We start from the raw sequence: 20159 nt of genomic DNA on the forward strand, positions 1-20159 counted from the left end.
TTAAGACAAATCTTAAACAAGACTTGTGTATAAAGTGATAGCTTTTACTCTAAAGTGGAACTTGCAGTTGAGCTTCTTCCTTAGTCTAGGACAGCCTTCTCCAGCCTGGTACCCTCCAGATGTGTTGGACTACAAGTTCCAGCATCCCCCAGCTAGCATGGAGGGCACCAGGTTGGAGAAGGCTGGTTAGGACCTCCTTTGGACATAATAATTCATGAGTTATTCTTATGGGAATGAGCTGCAGCAAGCCTTGGGGTTGTGTGCTCCCCCCTCCCCCCTGGTGTGACTGGGGGGCATTCTGAAGCATTTACTTCTGTTCTAGATTAACCACAATCACGATTTTCTGCTGTGCATGCCACTGTGTCTTGAAATATGTAGCTTCCCACTGGCCCGATCAGAGGCTGCTCCGTGATGTCCGAATCCAGATACTGTGGCTTAATTGTGGGTTAAACAACCCAAAGTTAACCTACAATTAGTAGCTAGGTGCAAATGGGGCTATTGTTTCATAGGCCACTGTAGTATGGGCTTGTTTTTAATATATGTATTTTAAAATGATTTTTAGACTTTATAGCAGGAATTGAGATTGTTTGTATAAATGATGGTAAGTGGGACCTGCAACATAAATGTTGCAGTTTGGAGTGCTCTCTGTTCAGGATTTCACCCACTCCATTTCACCCCCCACCCCGCAACAATCAGTATTCCTTGCCCACTAAGCATGCTCAGTCGTCATTGGGCTGTTTGGGAGGTCTCTTTCTCTCCCCCCGCCCCCAGTTTTTTTCCTTAAGGTTTTTGGTATTTCCACAAACCTGGTCTGTTGATACCTCCCTCTTGTGTGTGAGATATGCTGTTTTAGCTACCTAAGAACTGACACCTGCAGAATTTAGATCCCTTTTAGTATATGATACTGATGCAGTACACTGCAGTCATAAGCATATCTGATGCTAGGAACAGACTTTATAAACAAGAACAAATTTTATTTTAAAAATGAAAACAACACCAAGAAAACATAATCAGGTCAGACAGTGGCAGTGCTAACATGTGCTATTACAAAATCAAAGACATATGAAACTTATTTTTCTCCAGATGTTATTCCCCTGATTCCACAGTGTACTAGGAGACAGAATAAGAGAAATGCCTGTAAACATAAATGCATATCAAATTTAAATAATAGCCCTTTCAAATTGCAGTGGTCTTCTAAATATAATTTTCTGAGGCAAGATATTCTATAACTATGAAGCTAGTCTCATCAGCTTCATGTCATTAATGCAAGTCTTTAAAAACGGTTGCTAATTTTGGTGTAGTTGAAAAGAAAAATCAACGGGTGTCCAGCTTATTAACTACAGGTCCGTGTCAGAATTCATCACAAACTAGATAGCCAAGAAGTATATATTAGCAGTACGTTACTGACATTGCATTGATAGCATTCTCAGGCATGGCAGCTGTCAAGCAACAGTTGGTCAGCAAACTGCACTAGTCATACAGCATTTTTTTTAAATGACAAATTTGAGTAAACAATTAAGAAAACTTATAGCCACATGAGGTGGAAACATATACAGTAACTAATTTTGTGAACCTCAAAGGGGCTGTAGTTCTTTCTCAAACATTAGCCATGCATGGCAAATGTCGTTTGAAACTCAGCAGCCATGCATGGCAAACATCTTTTGAAACCCATGAGTTTTTGAAACTGCGTTTGATATGGCAAGTAGCTTTTGGGGTTATGGCCAATGTGCTTGGGCTTCATTTTACTTGCCTCACTTGACATCCTTAGAATTCTTTTGCTGGTACAATTTCACATGTTGCAGCTGCATCACAAAACATGGTTGAGGCTTCCAATGAAAGTGGGTGGAGTCGTACTATTTTTTTCTTATAAGGAGGAATTCTGCATCACACATGTAGGTGGTTTTTGTCGGGGGTGTAGCATCTCTGGAGGCATTACACTACTACAGGAACTAACTACATTAACTCCTTCTCTTGGGGTCCTGTGGACATGATGAAAGATTCAATGAATACAATAAAAAGTGGGCTTAAGTGCATAAAGTATGTATACAAATCCACCCCTAGGGATGCCTGATGGGAGCAGGTGGGAAATCGGTCAATGGCATGCGTTGATGAAAGATAGTTTCCTCTTGAAGAAGCAGTGCTGCAATGTAGCCATATTACTGAAAATATTTGTATTTGTGCCAGCCTTTTTAGATGTGGGAAATGCATCCCGCTTTATAAGGAATGAGACCTACTTTAAGTTGACCAATTCAAATGAAAACAATAAATCTAAACTTGAACGTGAGAGAGAGGGTTTAAAACCTTTAAGATATATTTTGAGGTGGTGTAAAAGCAGTTTACTCACTGTACATGACTGTTGTTCATGCTGTGCAACTAGTTTAAGGAAATCAATCCTGGTAGTGTGCCATTCTAAGTAAAATATTGTGGGTATTCTTAAGCAGGAAGAATGTTGACTATTCAGTGGTTTCTAAAATCATGAGTAATTATGTCATTGAACCACACAATAAGTCTTTTTGTGGGCCCTTTCAGATAAACAGGAAAGCTGTTTTTTTAAAAATATTTGTAATGGAACCCTTTTTTCAGTGCTAACGTTGCTCAATTTATCAAAAAATAAAACAGTCAATTTGATAGGGAAAATGTTGTGGTAGCAATCTTTTCCCTAAGAAAACTTCTGTTGAGGTTAAATCTGTATTGCAATACATTCTCCTCATTTTTCTTAAACGGTGGCAGTAGTACTTAGTTTAGATGATCTTCCAAACTAGATCTGGTGCAGTTACCGTTCATTTGCAGCCCTATCTTATGCATGTTTACTTGGGAGTAAATCCTATTAAATCCAATAGGATTGACTTCTGATGGTGTGTGTATAGGATTGTAGACTTAATTAGCTATAGGAATGATGGATTTCTTTCTTTTAAAAAAATAGATGTGAAGGTTCATTCAAAAATACAAAAAGATGTGCTGCAACATCTTTTGCGATAGGACAAAATATTTGGGCAAAGCTCTTTTGGTTGCAGCATGATGACCCACTATAATTATAAGGGAGCTTGCAAAACTAGCTCTTGAATAAGTGAAAGGATTTGGAGAATGCTGTAGAGGTGTTTGCAGCCAATCCCCCTCGATGCCAGTGTGGTTGTACCACCACTTACGTGCTTGCAACACGGCTAGGCCTGTTTTAGGAGTTAGCTGTCCCCTTTGTATGACACATTTTTTCTGCCCAACATGTTTCGGAAATACTCTTACTTCTTCAGGGGCTTCTATAAATGCAAACAAAAAATATATAAAAACATTACTCACATTCAAAACATTTTTAAATATATAAAAGATTACAACAAACAATTTTCTATAACAGCTCCTGCCATAGGGCAGTATCCAATGGTAGTCCTATGTAAAGTAGGCCCATTCACTTCAGTGGGTCTCCTCTGTGTAGGGGTACCATTACATACTGCCCATATCTCCTATCATGGATAAATATAATATATTTATAATTCCTATTAAATTTTCATCACGACTACGCTTAATATTACATCTGTCCACTTCCTAGAATAAAAAGGCTCAGGATTATTTTAATCTGGTGACTTCATATTAGTGAACCTACTTATATATATCTCTACAAACCTGGCTAATAAACCAAACTCATACACAAACACAGTAAAATTTTAATAGGTATTATAAATATGTTTATCAGTCATAGGAGATATGTCTATAGTTGGTTGTACAAAAATGGTTTATTCTAATCTTTTATATTTAAAAAATGTTTTAAATGTGAGTAATAATTTTTATAGAAATGTTTGTGTTTTTAGAAGCCCCTGGAGAAGGAATTGTATGTCTGAAACACTTTGGCAGAATAAATATTTCAGGCACTTTGAGAAATACTTCTCTCTTATTTTTGTGTGACATATGGTGCATTTCTTTTTTCTTTGTTGTGTCCTTTGCATGGCACAAATGCCTATGGCTGGCATAAGCAGGCGAAGCTAAGTTGCAAAGTCAGAGGATAATTTACCATATGATTTTAAATACCTAAAAATATTGTGCTAGTCACATTGCAAGAATAATTTTGCATTATCACCTGTAAGACCCTCTCTATCCTTTAAGGTTTACAGGTGCTTTGCTCTGGGTCTTCCTTCCATGGGAAGGGAATGTAGTAGGATAGATTAAGCCTGGATGCTCTTCAGCAGTCTTGTATTTAGCAGATTGCTTATGTTGAAAGAGTCCTGCGATCCCTTAGCTTAGTGTGACCTGGTGAACTTGAGATGATTCTTGCTTGTATAGGTGCAATAAGGGGTAGAAAGTCATGTAAAAGCAAATGAAAGACCTGACAGGTGGTGTTTATACTGATAGTAATGTGGAATTGGGGAAGGGAAGGCAGAAGGAGTATGATTGAAATCTGAATTAATTCATGTCTGACACATATTGACTTGGTTTGCATGTAATGGCAACTCATGAACTCATTGCCAATTCATGTCAGCTCATGAATTATAAGGGCCGTGTGGGAGTGAGCGAGCATGCTGCCTTCCGCCCGCTTACCACTTCCACTTTGCATCCAGTTTCTCAAACCAGATGTTTGATGCAACCCAGAAGTCTGGGTTGTTGAAGGACAAACAATCCAGAGTTTTAACCCAGTCACAAACCATGTGAAACCAGATGCAAAGTGGAAGTTCTGGGTTCAGACATCACGTCGAACAACCCAGGAACAGGGGGGAACAGTGTTTGTTTGTATCCAAACAAATGCTTGTTTGGATACAAACAAGCATTTCTGCCTGGCTCCAACAGCCAATGGTTTAAACAACCCATGGGTTGTCATTACATACGAACTGGGTTATTGACCAGTTGACCACAGTTCAAGCCAGGAATACAAGTAAATAATTGGCAGTGTTGCCAATGGCAATGGTCTGCAGCTATACCTTTGGGATTCAGTAGATGTTGGCTTGAAAGTAATATCTCAATAAAGTAGTTAATCAGATGCAATATATGGGATATCTCTTCTTCCATCTGCAGTAATGGGGACAATATTATTGGCTATAGCAGTGTTTGTCTCTTAGAACAGCCTTCTCCAATTCGGCACCCTCCAGATTTGTTGGACTACAACCCCCATCATCCCCAGCCAGCATGGCCATTAGAATGATTTTACATTTCACTTCTGCTATGTAAAAAGAGGTATTATCTCTTCGATTTTTGAATCGGCCAAGTAAGGAAGGCTGTTAACAATCCTCATTGTTATAGATAGGAAAGCTGAGGGTGCTTCCAGATAGATGGTTCCTAGCACTGCCAGTCAAAAGATATTCTGCAGCTATTCTGTCTTTCCCTCAGTGGGTTTTCTTAGATAAGAAAAAAGATGGAAGATGTGGTAGAAAAACATTGTAGGCTTACAAATGGAAGATGACATCTGGAACACAATACCCGGCCCCAACATCAAAATCCTATGAACGAGGCAGGGCGATGGCATAATAAAAGCCTCATCTGGAAGACCCCAAGAGTAAGACACTTCACTGTGGAATCATCATTGGCTCAATCTCCTTGCATCTGGTTTATATTTTATAGCATTTCAAAGATTCCCTACTTTCTAATCCTATACTTTTGTATAGTTTTGTTGAATTGAGCTAGGTTTTCATAGTACTACTCAGTAAAGTCCAGTTACTAACCATTCTGAATTCTAGAATGCTTTTTAAAAACCACAAAATGAAGATATAAAATGTATATTTTTCATAGCAGTAGAAACAAGGGCTAGTGACAATACCAGTAGTATTTGATCAACTTACAGTCCCAATGAGTTCACTGGGACTTACTCCCAAGTAAGTGTGCATAAGATTGCAGCTTTAGTACTAACATCTTGTGTTAATTTCTTCATTTAAATCCTGAATCTGACTGAAGTTGCACATTCTTGAGTATCAGTTTCCCAATGAGCATTTCAGGATCATTTGTGACTGTCTTCAGAATGTTGCAGAACTATTTACGTTTTCCCATTTTTCTCCCCCTAGGTTTTGGCATTGATTTCCTTCATCTGTATAGAAACCATCATGGAATGCTCCCCTTGTGAAGGCCTTTATTTCTTTGAATTTGTCAGCTGTAGTGCGTCGGTAGTTACTGGAGTTCTGTTGCTTATGTTCAGTCTAAATCTCCATGCAAGAATACCACAGATCAACTGGAACATTACAGTAAGTTCTCATCCAAACCTTCACTTTATAAAAATAGCTGAATAAACATTTGAAGTTTAGACTTCAAGCTCTGCCTGCCTCATACAGAAACTTGAGACCCTTGGTAAATGCTTTTTGCATAGAGTGCATGTGCTGCTTTATATTCAACGTGAAGCCCACTGGTGTAATAAGCATTATGAAATATTGAATGTTAAAGCATATAAAGCTGAAATTGTGTCTCAAAATATTTTTTCCTCCACATGGTAGGCTTTTCTTCAGTGCAAGTCTTTATTGCTCACAACTGAGGAAAGCACAGTCTGCAATTTTGTAATTGTGTTTAGTATCAACACATGGTTTAAAAATTAAGTACAAATCGAGTATGTTGACCCTGTAAATCAATAAGCCATCAATAGATACTCTTCTAAAAGTAGTCATATTTTGGAATTAACCTACTTTTCTGAGTGTGGAAACAGATGTTTTATGCATTTATTTTCTGTCCTACATTCTTGTTAGGAGTGAAGTTGCCACCTTTTCACTAGCCCTACTCTTGTATCTTTAACAGCAGCTTGAAACGCAGACATTTGGCAGGGGAAGCCTTTCCTGGTATGGAGATATGTAGTGGGAAAAACTTTCTCTGCTAAATTTCTGCAGGTCAAGCACATGTCAGGAAGGTGGCAAGCAACACTGTGTAGGAGCCATAGGTTTCACTGTTTTGTTTGGCCTAATTGTACATAATTGGTCTAAGAGGTCTCGGCATCTTTCATTTAGAGTTCATTAGAATCCCTAATGAACCCTAAAGGCAAACCAAAAATGTTGTCTTAAGTTCTACTAGTGCGTTGGGCTTTGTTGGCCTTTTGCTTCTCTAGCTAGTTTCTCTAGTTAGGTTCCTCTTGACCCTGCCCAATATACCATCAACAGCTTATAACTAGTTCTTTTAATTCACTTGTCTTTTCCCACACCTTCAAAAGGTATGGGTGAGAGGCTAGCAGGTTGGAACACTGGTTCCTAGATCTCTTAGAAACTGATAATCTAGTGAGTGTGTACCCTCACCTTCTAGAACAAATGGCATCTTGGGTCTTGCATACCTGCTGAGAACTTTTGAGGAGTTAAAATTGTGTGGCATCATGACCGTTTCTCTCTGCTGCTGGCTGCAGATGATCACTAGGCCAGCCATTTAATGGCAGTGATCCTCGATAACTGCTAGCCTTTGTGATGAGGAACAGTGTGTTATGGGGTTCTGCCTGTCCCCTTTGTCTTATTGTATATGATAAATATTAATAAGTGTCTGGCAGTAGCAGCATGAAGATTCTGTACAGTATCTTTTTTGGCATCTGTGTTCCTGTTTTCATCCTAACTGTGGAATTGTATGCCATCTGAAATATTCTTCAAAAACACAGCGTATGGAAGGTGAAGACTGTAAATTACTCTATTGTAGTATGTTGGAAAGAGCTGAAAACTGTGTGTCAAGGGTAAAGAGCAGATAAGTCATACTTCTGTCTTAGGAATGACAGCTTTGCTATGAGAGGGGGTGAAAAATGATAGTGGAAATTTCCATTCTCCTTTGTGCTGCTTAACAAATGAATCCAGCTTACAAGGATGTGTGCGAGTAGCATCAAGGAATGTGATGGACATCTGAACAGATGTTCCCCTGAGTTTGTATTCACTCATAGGAATTACTTTAATATGTACTGCAGATAACCATTTAAAAAATGTAATTGGCATAGTTCCCCTCCCTCAAACCTCCCCCCCACATTGTTGGCTTGATTGGATCCTGTTTCAAATAATGCATGGAATGAAGGATAGCCTCAGTTCTTAAGATTTTGATGACAAATGGTGTGGCTAAATGTTGTTGAAGTACGTCTTAGCCCAGGAAAGCACTGTCGGGATAGTAAAAAGGAGTGGGAAATATTCAACATTTAACCCAAGTACCAGCGATGGTTGACTGGTGCATCTTAGTGTTTAGTGCCAGCAATGTGCTATACAAAACATAAGAGTTGTTCTTGTCCAGAAGACTTGCATTTTCAGTAAGGCATGGGAAAGGATGAAAGGGCTAGGACAGGGATTGATAAAGGACCAGCACACATGGTGATACGAGAGGGTTAACTGATACCAGAAGCCTGTAGTGGTCCAGGAACGTGTCTATTGCAAGGTTTGGTTTTGAGGGAGGTTTTGAAAGAGAGGTTGTTGTTTTGGCCGGGAAAGGCTGGTCCAGGCATGCAGAATAGAAGATGTGAAACCAGGAATGAGAGAATTGAACAGAGGGCTGCTCTTTGCTGAGAGCCAAAGTAAATACATTGAAATAAATTGAAATACGTTTTTGATTTCTTTTTTTTACATTTATTACATGATTATATACTTCCATTTTTTGTAGAGTTCTGAAGTTGCCCAACAAATAGCCTCGGATGTCTTGGATGATCTGAGGGGGTTGTCTAGAAAGATAGCAGGAGTCATGGCAGACATCTTCAGCATTTTTCAGTAAAAAAACCTTTGTTGCAGTTGTTTCATGTAGCCCTTTATTCTCTGCTCTTTCTCTATAGAACTTCAAATGGCTTTTGTATGTGGGAATATAAAGGATAGTTCCAAGTAGAAACTTTATTATGCTGTACCATTATATTCTGGCTTTGGCTAAATCGGCTTGGCTCTTGGCTTACATCTAACATAAACACAAGACCCATAATTGCCCAGCATATAAGAAAATCAGTGTGTCTATTCTGAGTTTTTAAATGATATTCTGTGAACTGCAAGATCAGCTTAATCTGTCTCCCCCCCCCCCGCCCCATTTCCATATTGTAATGGAAAGTTTTGGTGTTTGACCTTCATGTTGCCTGAAAATCAACTTCAGCAGCTCTGCAGTTTTAACAGTAAATATGCTGAGATGTACTATATTATATAAATGCCCTGGTAGGGTACCCCAAAGCGATATGTAGAATTATTTGTACTAGTGTAATAATATGCTTCATTTTCAGATGTCAGAATTACAGGGGATCATGAAAGAAAAAGTCAGTTGTTTTTAGATTCTTAGCCTCTTTCATCTTGTATGTGGCATGGAGGCTGGAAAAACTGTTTTCTTCACCTACGTCAAGAGAGAACCCATTTATTTTTATATTTGTCAGGAACTGTCGGCTGAGTAGGGGATTTTCTATGCTTCTGACTTTAAATGCCAGTAGCTGTTTGGATATGAAACTTGAAATGCTTGGTAGAACTGTGCAGAAAGGATGATGAGTAGCACACAAACATGTTGGAAAATGGAGACCAAAGGGAGGATTAAAGGGAAGTCAGAGTTGTGCAATAAGTGCTGCTTTATATAATGAGTGAATGGACTGGGGTTTTCATGGGTTGGAATAGCCCTTAGGCTATTCCTGGATACAGCAAAGCCTTCAAGCAAACTTACACGTGTCCACTGGGACCTATTGGCGCAGCCCCTGCCATGGCATACCCCTATAGCCCTCTGGGGGGGGGGAAGTCCACTCCATTCTCCTAAGGAGGGCTCCCCACTGCAGTGGGGAGGAGCAGGTATATAACTCTGTCCCTCAGTGTGCTAATCTCCCCCGGGTTCAAACTGTATGGCCTGCAAAGCTATGTGCTGGTTAGGGAAGTCTGTCCCTAGTGGCTAAAGATTTTACTGCAGACTTCAACCACACAGACACATTAAAATTAATTCAAATTAATTAATGCATTTTACAAACAAAATAACCCCAAGGTGCATACCCCCAGGGCCCCCTTAGTGTGCATGCCAAGTTTCAGTTGTCTAGGTTTGATGGTCTTGGCGCTGATGGATGAACAGACAGACATATATTCTCTTTTATTATGATAGATGATCAAGGATCTGAAGCTGCAGGGAAGAACATAGTCCCTTGACCAGATGTAAACACTGGAAAGGGACACAAGATGGACTCCAAGTGGTCTAACATACCTTTTGCCCAGCAGTTAATTTCTAAAATAACAGGCTTATGCCGGCTTAGAAGCTTGAGCCCTTTGTCTGGGGGCAGGCTGGGCTATTCAGGGGTTGGGGACAGGTACCCTGCATATACCTTCAGGCTAACCCTTTATTAGTGTTTTGCATGTTGTAAGCTGAAACTTGAAACCAGCTTCTGTTCTGGAGCAGAGACTTTATATGCATGAGCTCAAATTAAGTCCTTCACCTTATACTTTGCCTTCCAGAAACTTGCTCTGTTTGCTATGGCCGGCTGCCTTCCCATTTCATCCATAATGGGTGGGAGGATCAGTCTGGATTCTAAATCTTGTATGCTGGGTGGCAAATGGCTATAGAAAAGATTTCATTCCGTGAGGTGAGAGGCAAGATTAAAAGGCCAATAACTGAATTTTTAAAATGTGCTACATACTTCTGGATGACCTTTCAGAGCAGCCTGTGGAATTGTTTTCCTCTCCTCTCTTTGTGTGTGGAATTTCATGTGGCTTTGGCATGACTGACAGAAGAATGCAGAGTGCAAATCTTTGGTGATAGGTGGGTTAGGGAGGAGTGAATGAGCTGTTGGCAGCAGTCCCAACTTGGAGTACTTAATGAAGGAGACTTTTTCCTAGCTGATCCCTTAAATCTCTTTAGGAGGAATATTATGGCTGTCAAGAGTTTATGGCATTTCTGAACAGCTATTGCTAACTTGACACGTCTCTGATTGGGCTATTCTGTCCTTTATTCTTAGACTGGGCTGATCAAGAACTAGAGTGATGCTTGTTGCTGCTTTGTGGCCGACCGTCTACCCTTGAAATCCTTGGCAAATCTCACTTGCTATAACACAGAGGTGGGCAACTTGTAGTTCTCCAGATGTTTTGGCCTATAATTCCCATCGACCCTAAGCAGCATAGCCAATGGTGAGGGATGATGGGAGTTGTAGGCCAAAGCATTTGGAGTGCCATAAGTTCCCCACCCCTACTATAAGAAGTGTGGTTGTAGCAAATCTTAGATGTTGAGGTGATGCCTATTCTTCCTTCTTCCTCTTTTGCCATCTGTTTGTGTGGGCCTTGCAGGTGGAATTCTTTAGCTTAGCTGGAATCCAGCAGATGCTTTAGGGAAAGATGGAGGCAGATGAAACGGGAAAGCAGGTTGGGCTGGGTAGTCCTTCCCATATGTAGCTTACGCCACATACAAGTAAGAACTGTAAGGTTTGTCAGTGAATTATTTTTTGTTGTTGCTGTATATTAAGAACTGGTATTTTGCCTTTTGCATTTCTGTAGGCCTTCTTGCATAGGCCAGCTCACTAGAAATGAGTGCAAACGTAACTCAGGATAAATCCTGTCTAGCCAAATGGAACAGCGGTGTTCTGGTTTTTTTTCTAGAAACTTGTAGGCATGGGGGCTTTGACCACTGCACACTGGCAGTTTATAACATCCTCTACAAGAATCCAATTCCTGCATACCACCATGTGGCAGACAACCTTTATCTCAGAGGTGGGCAACAAGCAGTTCCCTCCATCCTCACTGCCTCCTTAAATTGTAAAAAAATAAAATAAAACGTTAAAAAAAAAAAAAGGTATCTGGAGTGGCCATTTTGATCCTTTTAGTGCTGCGTAGCTATAACAGAGCTACTAACCCCCAAGGGTCAAAATTAACTTGCAAATAAGTTAATTTTGGCCCTGTGGTGCTCTGTACACCATTTTTTAAATTTTATTTTCTAATGGGGTGTTTTTTGGTGTGGGGGGGGGGGGAGTGCAGCCTGAAAAGGGAGGGGAATGAAAATGGCTTCCCAGACCTTCCAAAGTTGCCCACCCTGCTCTATCTTATTTGCTTCTATATCAGCTCTCTCTTTTTTTTAGTGAGATGGTTTGCCTACACTTTACTCCAAAACCTATGCTCAGATACTTAGGGAGCAATCCTATGGCTCCTAGACAGTGTCTGAGGGTAGTTCGGATTCTCTGATTTGAGGTCGGAGACAGAGCTCCGACCTCGGGGCAGGGAATCAGAGCTCCACTCCCCCTCTTCCTCTAAGGCAGCTCAGAAACAACTGCACCGGCTGCTCTCTGAGGTCAGGAATTGAACTTTGGAGGAGAAAAGGGGGCATTTTAGAGGGCAGGGAGGGGAGGAGACTGGAGAGGCCAGGATATGAGTTATTCCAGCCTCCTTCTCTCCCCCTCTGAAATGCTCCAGATAAGCCGGCAAAAAAGCCTGACTAGCAAAAAATGCAGGGCTGAAGGATGGGGAGGCAAAGATCCACTGCTCCTCCTACCCTGCACTGGATGATCGTAAGCTTCCAAGTTTGAGGTGTTACGTTCATCGAGGGCACAACCCATAGCATTGCACCCTTAAGTTTATAGGGGTCTGCCAGATTCTAAGCCTGAGCGTTTTCCTAAAGTGTTATGGCAAGAGAGTTCATGTAGGTTGTTCTAATTTTAATTGGAATTTATAATTGGCATTGACAGCTTAGTTTCCTGGTGTTAGCTCTTAAGAATGGGGCATATTAGAAATATAAAGAATTTATCCTTACTTGCACCATCAGTCATTGTGAGATAATGCAAAATGTGAGATACACGAGACCTGTTATGATCTAACACTTTTCCTTCATTGGACTGCTTTTTTGAACAGCGTAAGTATATAACTTGCGGTGGGGGGAATAATAACGAAGCAAAGAATCCACAGAGATTTTGTATGGCAGATTGGCAAACAGTATATGTAGATTGGATATATGTAGATTTATTTTTTCATTCCTGTGTAACCTTTTCCACCTGTACTTCTCCCAGTGGAGGAAAGACATTATTGGAAGCAGCCCAAAGAACAATCCTGGTCTTTGACAAGACAACACAATGAATACATATTTCTCCATTTGCCAGAAAGTTCCCTTTTAAATACTGTGTGTTTTGCTTTTTGTTTTGTATTGCTCCGGAAAGCCCAGCCTCACTGCAATATTCAGCGCTGTGCCTGCCAAAGCAAAATAAACATTTGAACAGAGGACAAAAGGCCTGCTAATACTTAAGACACCGCCACTTTGGGAATCATTTTGCAATGTAGGAGTTAGGAGGCATTGCCTAGATATCTGGGCAAAGATTCCGCTTTGAGCTAATACAGTAAAATAATTCCTTTAATTCATAATTTAGACATTTCTTTCCCTTTGAGCAGGGCAGCTAATAAGAATTACTGAATTATAGAGCAAGATGACCTGTAGTAAGAAGGTTACAGCAAATTGCAATTTTTCATTAATCCATTTATGAATGGGATGAAGGACAATTGCAGCTTAGATTGACTTTGATTCTCATCCTAGATGGCCCTGTGGATTCCTGTCCTGTGAACTATTTTATGAAATGAATTTCTGTCCCAAAGCTGCTCTTATTTCAGATGAAACTCTTTTCATCTGTGGATTGTGGTTTGTTTTGTCTAAAGATCTCATAGTAAAGTCTTCACTGGGGTCTAATTCAGAATGTCTCATCTTTTTCAAATTAGTTGTTTTTTTTTACCTTTGTGTGTTTTGAAGTATTTTAAAATAGCATCTCTTTTTGAATACCCCCCTAAGTATCCATTTACTATGGGAAATAGGTATTTGAGCAATCATCAACATCTTCTTTAGGTGAGATTTCATCATACCAGCTCAGATAATACCCCACCCATGCCATGTGCAACATAGGTGATGTTTCACTCCCGAAATGGGCATCGGAACAGTTTTTTGTGGTTTGTGTGCATCACACATATGGGCTCTGCACCTCTGCGGAGCCTTGATTTAGGAAACTTGTAAAGCTGAGAACGTTTTTTGGTGGGAACCCTCCCCCACCATCCCATTGTGCATGTCTGGAGGGGTTCCCGCCTAATCCCTCGGTTCTTCTTTGACTGCCAACTGTGATGCCTTGTCGGGAACTTCATCCATTAGGACTGTGTTTGAAAAAGATTTTTCGTGGAGTTTTTTATTCTATTGGTGTGTCTCCCTATCGTTATTTCATGCTTTGAGGGCTATTGGGCGGTATAGAAATGAAAAATAATAATGATAAAAAATAAAAATCTTTGATCGCCCGTGGATCACCTCAGGGCCTATGGCCTTGAAGACGCCATTTTAAAAGTGTTTCCAGTGTGGGAGTAAACCCTCGGACTCCCTGTGCCTCTTCTGCTTAGGAGAGGGGCATGTGGTAGAGGCATGCCCACTCTGCCAGGGTTTCTCAAAGCAGGCTTGCAGAAACTGGGCAGATAGACTTCGTGCAGAGCTTTGGAAGAGGGTGTTACTTGCTGCTGAGGATCCCAAAGCTCCAGTGGCACAGGTGTCTGCCTCTTCAAAAGAATGGTGAGTGCCCCAAACTGAGGAGAGGGAGAGAGTCTAAACCCCCTCCTCCCCTCCCGTGCCAGCTCTAGCCTTGGGCAGGATAGAGAAACCTCTTACTCCGGGGAGGTCGTTGACACTGTCTACAGCTCAAAAGTTGTCAAAAAAGGCTCGGATGCCTAAGACCTCTGACCCAGAGAAAAAGAAAAAGAGGGCAATTGAGGAAAAATCACACGCAGAACGTCTGAAGGATTTTCTGCCACCGCCACCTCTGCTAAATTCACCAGTACTGAAGAGGTCTGGTACTTTGGTACCTAGACCCGGGGCGATGCAGTTGTCGATACAGAGGATCGACATGGTACGGATCGTTTCGACATCTGAGGGAGAGATTCGGGATTCAACTCCTCCTCCTCCTGGCAGGGAACAAACATGGCCTCATCAACCAGCATACTTACCTCAACATTGACAGTCTCCCAAATCCAGGTCTTTGAGTTACTATGCTCAAGACCATAGGATACTCATTATGTGCCTCGCCCGAGACATCGTTTGCATTCGCCATTGTCAGATTGGGAAGGGAGATTGGAGTGGTCTCTCCCTCCTTGCCCTACCTACTATTGGGATTACTGGAGGCAGCATGATCGCTTTTATGACTATATGGATTTGGACGCGTGTTGCTCAAGACCCATTCCGACAGCTGCTTTGTTGTGTCCCTCAGTAGCTCATCAGCAGGGACAACCTAGGACTGATCAGACCCCCCCGATGCTGCCATCTTTGCCTCCGATGGCTCTGCAGCCTCTGGTACTTCCTCAGGTTGTAGCTTCAGTGACCCCTAGTGTGCGTGAGGAAGATCCCCTATCTCGTCCAGAGGCATCCCCGTACTGTTACAAATGACAGCCAATCCGACACAGCTTCCTATTCTTTGGTGGCCCCATCAATCTCATCACTGGATGGAGTGGTAGGAACTCAGGACCCAGCCTCACCCTCTGTGGACTTGGGCCACTTCTTGGAGCAGATCCTCAGAATGGCACAATCTCTGGGCATAGAAACCCAGCAGCCTGTCGAGAGGCTGAAAGACCCTGTGTTTGACGTAGTCAGCGTGGAGACATCAATGCCAGTGGCTATTCCCTTCTTGCCAACGCTTCTAAAAACTGTCAAACAGTCATGGAAAGCACCGGCATCTATGACCCCTACTTCAAAGAGACTGGAGAGCATGTACAGAGTGTTAGAAAAAGACGCTGACTTCCTGTTTGCTCACCCGTGCCCGAACTCTATAATTGTCAAGTCGACACAGAGCCATTCTCACAAGACTCACTCTGCCCCAATAGATAATGAAGGAGTGAGATTGGATTTCATGGGCTCCAGGATTTATTCATCTGCAGCATTGAGTCTTAGGGTCTCTGACTATCAGGTGATGATGGCACATTATCAACTGTTCCTCTGGGAAAAAGTGGGATCACTTAGTGACCACCTACCTGAAGACCAGAGGGAACAGGCCAGGGTGTTCCAGACGGGAGCGACCCAAGTGACAAGACAACAGATAAACACCACCCATCTTCAGACAGATTGTGGGGTGAAAGGGATGCGCAGTCGCGCTCAGGAGGCATGCGTGGTTGAGGTCAGCTGGATTGTCTCTGGAAGCTAGGTCCAGAATTGAGGACCTCCCTTTTGATGGTGCCAGTTTGTTCAATGCGACTACAAATGACGCCATGGATTCTGCCTGGAAGGTGAAAACTACGGCTAAGAAGATGGGACTTACCCAACCCCCCAGCCCCACTATTGGTTTAGACATCCAGGTTTTCACCAACAAAGAAAGCAGGGCAAACGCTATCAAAGGCAACAACAGCAGTAGCCTTCATCAGCATCAAGGAGGCAACATCTGATGTCCAAATTCAGATCTGCTCACCACAAGTCTGACCCTGATGGCAAGAGTCATCTTTGACTTACAAAGTCAAAGACTTACAAAGCCCTTGCCAGCAAGTACCTTTCCACATTTTTGGAACTCGTCTCTCCCATTTTCTTCAAGCATGGATGCAGATTACATTGGATTCTTGGGTGCTATCAGTAGTCAGCAGAGGATACAAGATCCATCGATCTCAAAGATGCATATTTCCATATAGCGATCAAACAGTCAAGTCAACATTATCTTTGCTTTGCCATTGGCATGCGGGCATACCAGTTCCATGTTCTTCCGTTTGGCCTCTTGACAGCTCTGAGAGTCTTTACGAAGTGCATGGCAGTGGTGTGTGCTTATCTCTGACTGCAGGGAGTCACTCTCTTTCCTTACATTGACAATTGGTTGCTAGTGGCACTATCGCATCGGAGCCTCCTTTGCTCGGTGTCACTTATCTGCGATATTCTGGATGCCCTTGGGCTCTATGTGAATATCCAAAAATCTTGCATGGAACCAACCCAAGTCATCCAATTTAAAGGCGCACTTCTGGATTCTCATCAAGGTCATGCTTTCCTCCCACGGGATCGAGCAGATGTGTTAGTCACCCTAGTGAATCAAGTTCTTCTTTGTGGTCTCTGTGCATCACACATACGGGCTCTGCGCCTGTGCTGAGCCTCATTCAGGAAGCTTCTATAGCTGAGGAACGTTTTGGCAGGAACCCTCCACCACTATCCACTGTGCATGTCCCAGTGGGTTCCCGCCCATTCCCTCAGTTCTCTTTTGACCACCTAGTGGATAGTCTTGTTTGACGCTTCCTCTGTGCTAGAAAGGGAATTACCAGTGGGGTTTTTTTGCTGCTGGTGAGGACTTGTTTGTTATTCTTGTTTGTTCTTTCCATCTTTGTCGTCTTCCACCCCCCCCAATGCCTTTGTTATCGTCCGTCTTTTGTTGTTTGCCATGGCTGCGGCGTCACTTATGGCCACAAAGGCACCTTTTCAAAAGTGTGTCAAGTGTGGGAGTAAGTTGCCCCCCACTGACCCTCATTCCCTCTGCCTTTTTTGTCTGGGTGAAGGCCATTGACCCGATGCCTGCTCCTTGTTCCAATAATTTACTAAACAGGCATGGAAAAACAGATCGGACAGGCTCAAGGCAGAGCTGTGGAGAAGAGCATTACTGGCTATGGATCCAAACAATGTTTGGATTGTTTCCAAACACCATCACTCCCATATGTGCCTGCCCGGACCTTAAGATCATCATCAGCGGCCCTTCTCCGTGAGCCCCTGCCAAAGGAAGTGAGGTGGGTGGCTACTAGGAGGAGGGCTTTTTCTGCTGTGGCACCCCGGCTCTGGAATGAGCTCCCTAGTGAGGTTCGCCTGGCGCCTACATTGTATTCTTTCCGGCGCCAGGTGAAGACCTTTTTATTTTCCCAGGCATTTTAGCATTTTAGCTTTCTAAATTTTTATCTTTGCTGTTTTAAATCTGTATTTTAAACTCCTGCACTGCTACTAGGTTTTATTGTGGTTGTATTGTTATATTGTGGTTTTAATGTTCTGTGTATTTTAAATTGTTTTATTGTGTGTTGTTTGGTTTTAATTTTGTGAACCGCCCAGAGAGCTTCGGCTATTGGGCGGTATAGAAATAAATAAACAAACAAACAAACAAACAATGCTACAGGATCTTCTGCAAAGGACAAAGCAGGGGAGACTGTGTCTTCATCCAAGCCGATGTCCCCCTGCCCGACATCTTCCATCGAACGGGCCGATCCTCCAACTCTGGGGTGCTCCTTAGCGCTCTCGGTTGTGAGAAAGATCACTAAAAAGGCAAAGATTCCAAACTCGGGATTGAATGGCCTTAAAAAACAGAAGAAAAAGAAGGCTGCCGAAAAATCTTCCAAACCGAAGATTCCGGCATCTCCTCCATTGCTGGATTCACCAATTCATGTGTTGTCACCAGTACTGACTGCTCCAGTCATCGAGCCGGTGTTGCTGTAATACCGTCACTGCTTGTACGGTACAGAGACTTCTAGGATTGATGGTGGCTATGATTGTGGTTCACCGATGCAATGAATATGAACTTGAGCACGCTCCGGGAGAGAGCGCAGGACAGGAAGGCCTGGCATGCTATGGTCCATGGGGTCACGAAGAGTCGGACACGACTGAACGACTGAACAACAACAACAACAACGATTGTGGTGGTTCCGTTTGCTCGCCTTCGAATGAGGACCCTCCAACTGTGGTTCATTGGAATCTTCAAGCTCGCAGAGGATGCATGACACACTTGTCTGATGCTCCCTGGAGTGATAAGACAGTCTTTCCATTGGTGGATGTCCCTATCCCACATTCTTCTAGGAGTGCCGTTCCGCCATCCATCCCCCTCGAAAGCGATAACGACTCATGCACCTCTGTGGGGGTGGGGAGCTCATTGTGGATCTCTCAGAGTGCAAGGCCTCTGGATGGGATCGGAAAAGGGCAGACATATAAACTTCCTCGAGTTGCTTGTGGTACAGAAAGCACTGAGGGCTTTCAAATCAGAGGTCCGGGGTTGGATTGTACAAGTTGCATCCGACAACACAACCGTAGTTTATTATTTGAACAAACAAGGCAGAACAAGGTCGGCCCCATTGGTGAAATTGACTCTGGACATTTTCCAGTGGTGTATCGCAAGAGAAATTTCCCTAATGGCAGTTAATGTTGCCGGAGCCGACAACGTTTTGGCAGATCAAATAGGTTTATCTTTTTGGGTGTTGCATGAATGGCAGCTCCATCCCGAAATTGTCCGCTACCTGTTCAGTCAATGCGGGGTGCCTCTAGTAGACCAGTTCACAATGGAGGAAAACACAGTATGCAGAGGTTATTGGAGTGGAGCAGGTGTAAGTCTAACCTCCTTTGGAGATGCCTTCCTCCTGTGATGGACCAAGGGTTTTTACTTCCTTTTCCTGCCATTTCCACTGTTGACTCAGGTGCTATCAAAGATACTAGAAGACTACACAGATTGCATACCCATCCCGCCGCTGGCCAAGGCAGGGGTGGCTTGCCCCACTGCTCAGCAGGGCTCGACATCAGTATCTCTGGCTCCCATTCCTCTTGACCCAGTGAGATTGACGGAGCTGACATCCCGATCTCCAAACACTGCTCTTAATGGTGTGGAGAATTTGAAGTCAATAGATGTGCTGCAGTTCATGGAACTGCTTTGTGTAATCTTTGAGGCAGCTAGGAAACCAGCCACTAGACATTCTTATGCCCTTAAATGGGTGAAGTTCTCTGACTTTATGAATGTGAATAGGGAAGACCTGGTCAACTGCTCACTTCAACAGGTTCTGCAGTCCCTATTTGAAAAAGGACTTAAATTCTCATCTATAAAAGTTTATATGGCGGTGATTTCAGCGTTGCATGCTCTAGTAGAGGCTTTCTCTGTTTTTTCACACCCTCATACCTGACAGTTTCTTCAGGGAGTCAAGAACCTTTGGCCTCCGATTAAACTGCCAATACCGAGCTGGAGCTTGTCGGTTGTCCTCCAGGCTTTAGCGGTTAAGCCTTTCGAACCCCTCGCAACAATTGATTTTTGTTTATTGTCTTGGAAGGTGGCCTTTTTAGTGGCAGTTACATCTGCCTGGCGGGCTAGTGAATTAGCAGGCTTCAGAGTGGGCAATCCCTGCATGATTTTCCACAAAGATAAAGTTGTGCTTCGCTGAGATCTACAGTTTTACTGAAAGTTGTTTCTAGTTTTCATGTTAATCAGGATGTTAACCTTACCTGCATTTTTTCAATCTCCTTACTCAGAGTTGGCATCTTGATTGCATGCTTTGGATGTTCGCAGGGCATTAGCTTTCTATAAATCCAGGACTGAGGTTTTCCAAAAGTCCCCAAGACTTTTTGTGTGTTATGGGGGCAACAAGAAAGGTCTACCAATATCATCCCAGAGACTGGCCTCTTAGGTAGTCCAGACA

At 42.6% G+C, this 20159-nt stretch overlaps 1 protein-coding gene across 1 annotated transcript in view; it reads left to right on the forward strand.

Annotated features, from left to right (window-relative positions):
• CMTM4 (CKLF like MARVEL transmembrane domain containing 4) overlaps nt 1–20159 on the forward strand; it is a 47818-nt gene that overhangs the window by 17741 nt on the left and 9918 nt on the right. Inside the window, exon 2 of the mRNA XM_084813256.1 lies at nt 5976–6152. Coding sequence (XP_084669382.1) covers nt 5976–6152 — 177 coding nt within the window. The remainder of the gene's footprint in view (nt 1–5975; nt 6153–20159) is intronic.

The sequence above is a fragment of the Heloderma suspectum genome, chromosome 8 (assembly GCF_057233095.1).
Source record: "Heloderma suspectum isolate Gila_16-S chromosome 8, 16-S_ref, whole genome shotgun sequence".
Classification (NCBI taxonomy): Eukaryota; Metazoa; Chordata; class Lepidosauria; order Squamata; family Helodermatidae; genus Heloderma; species Heloderma suspectum.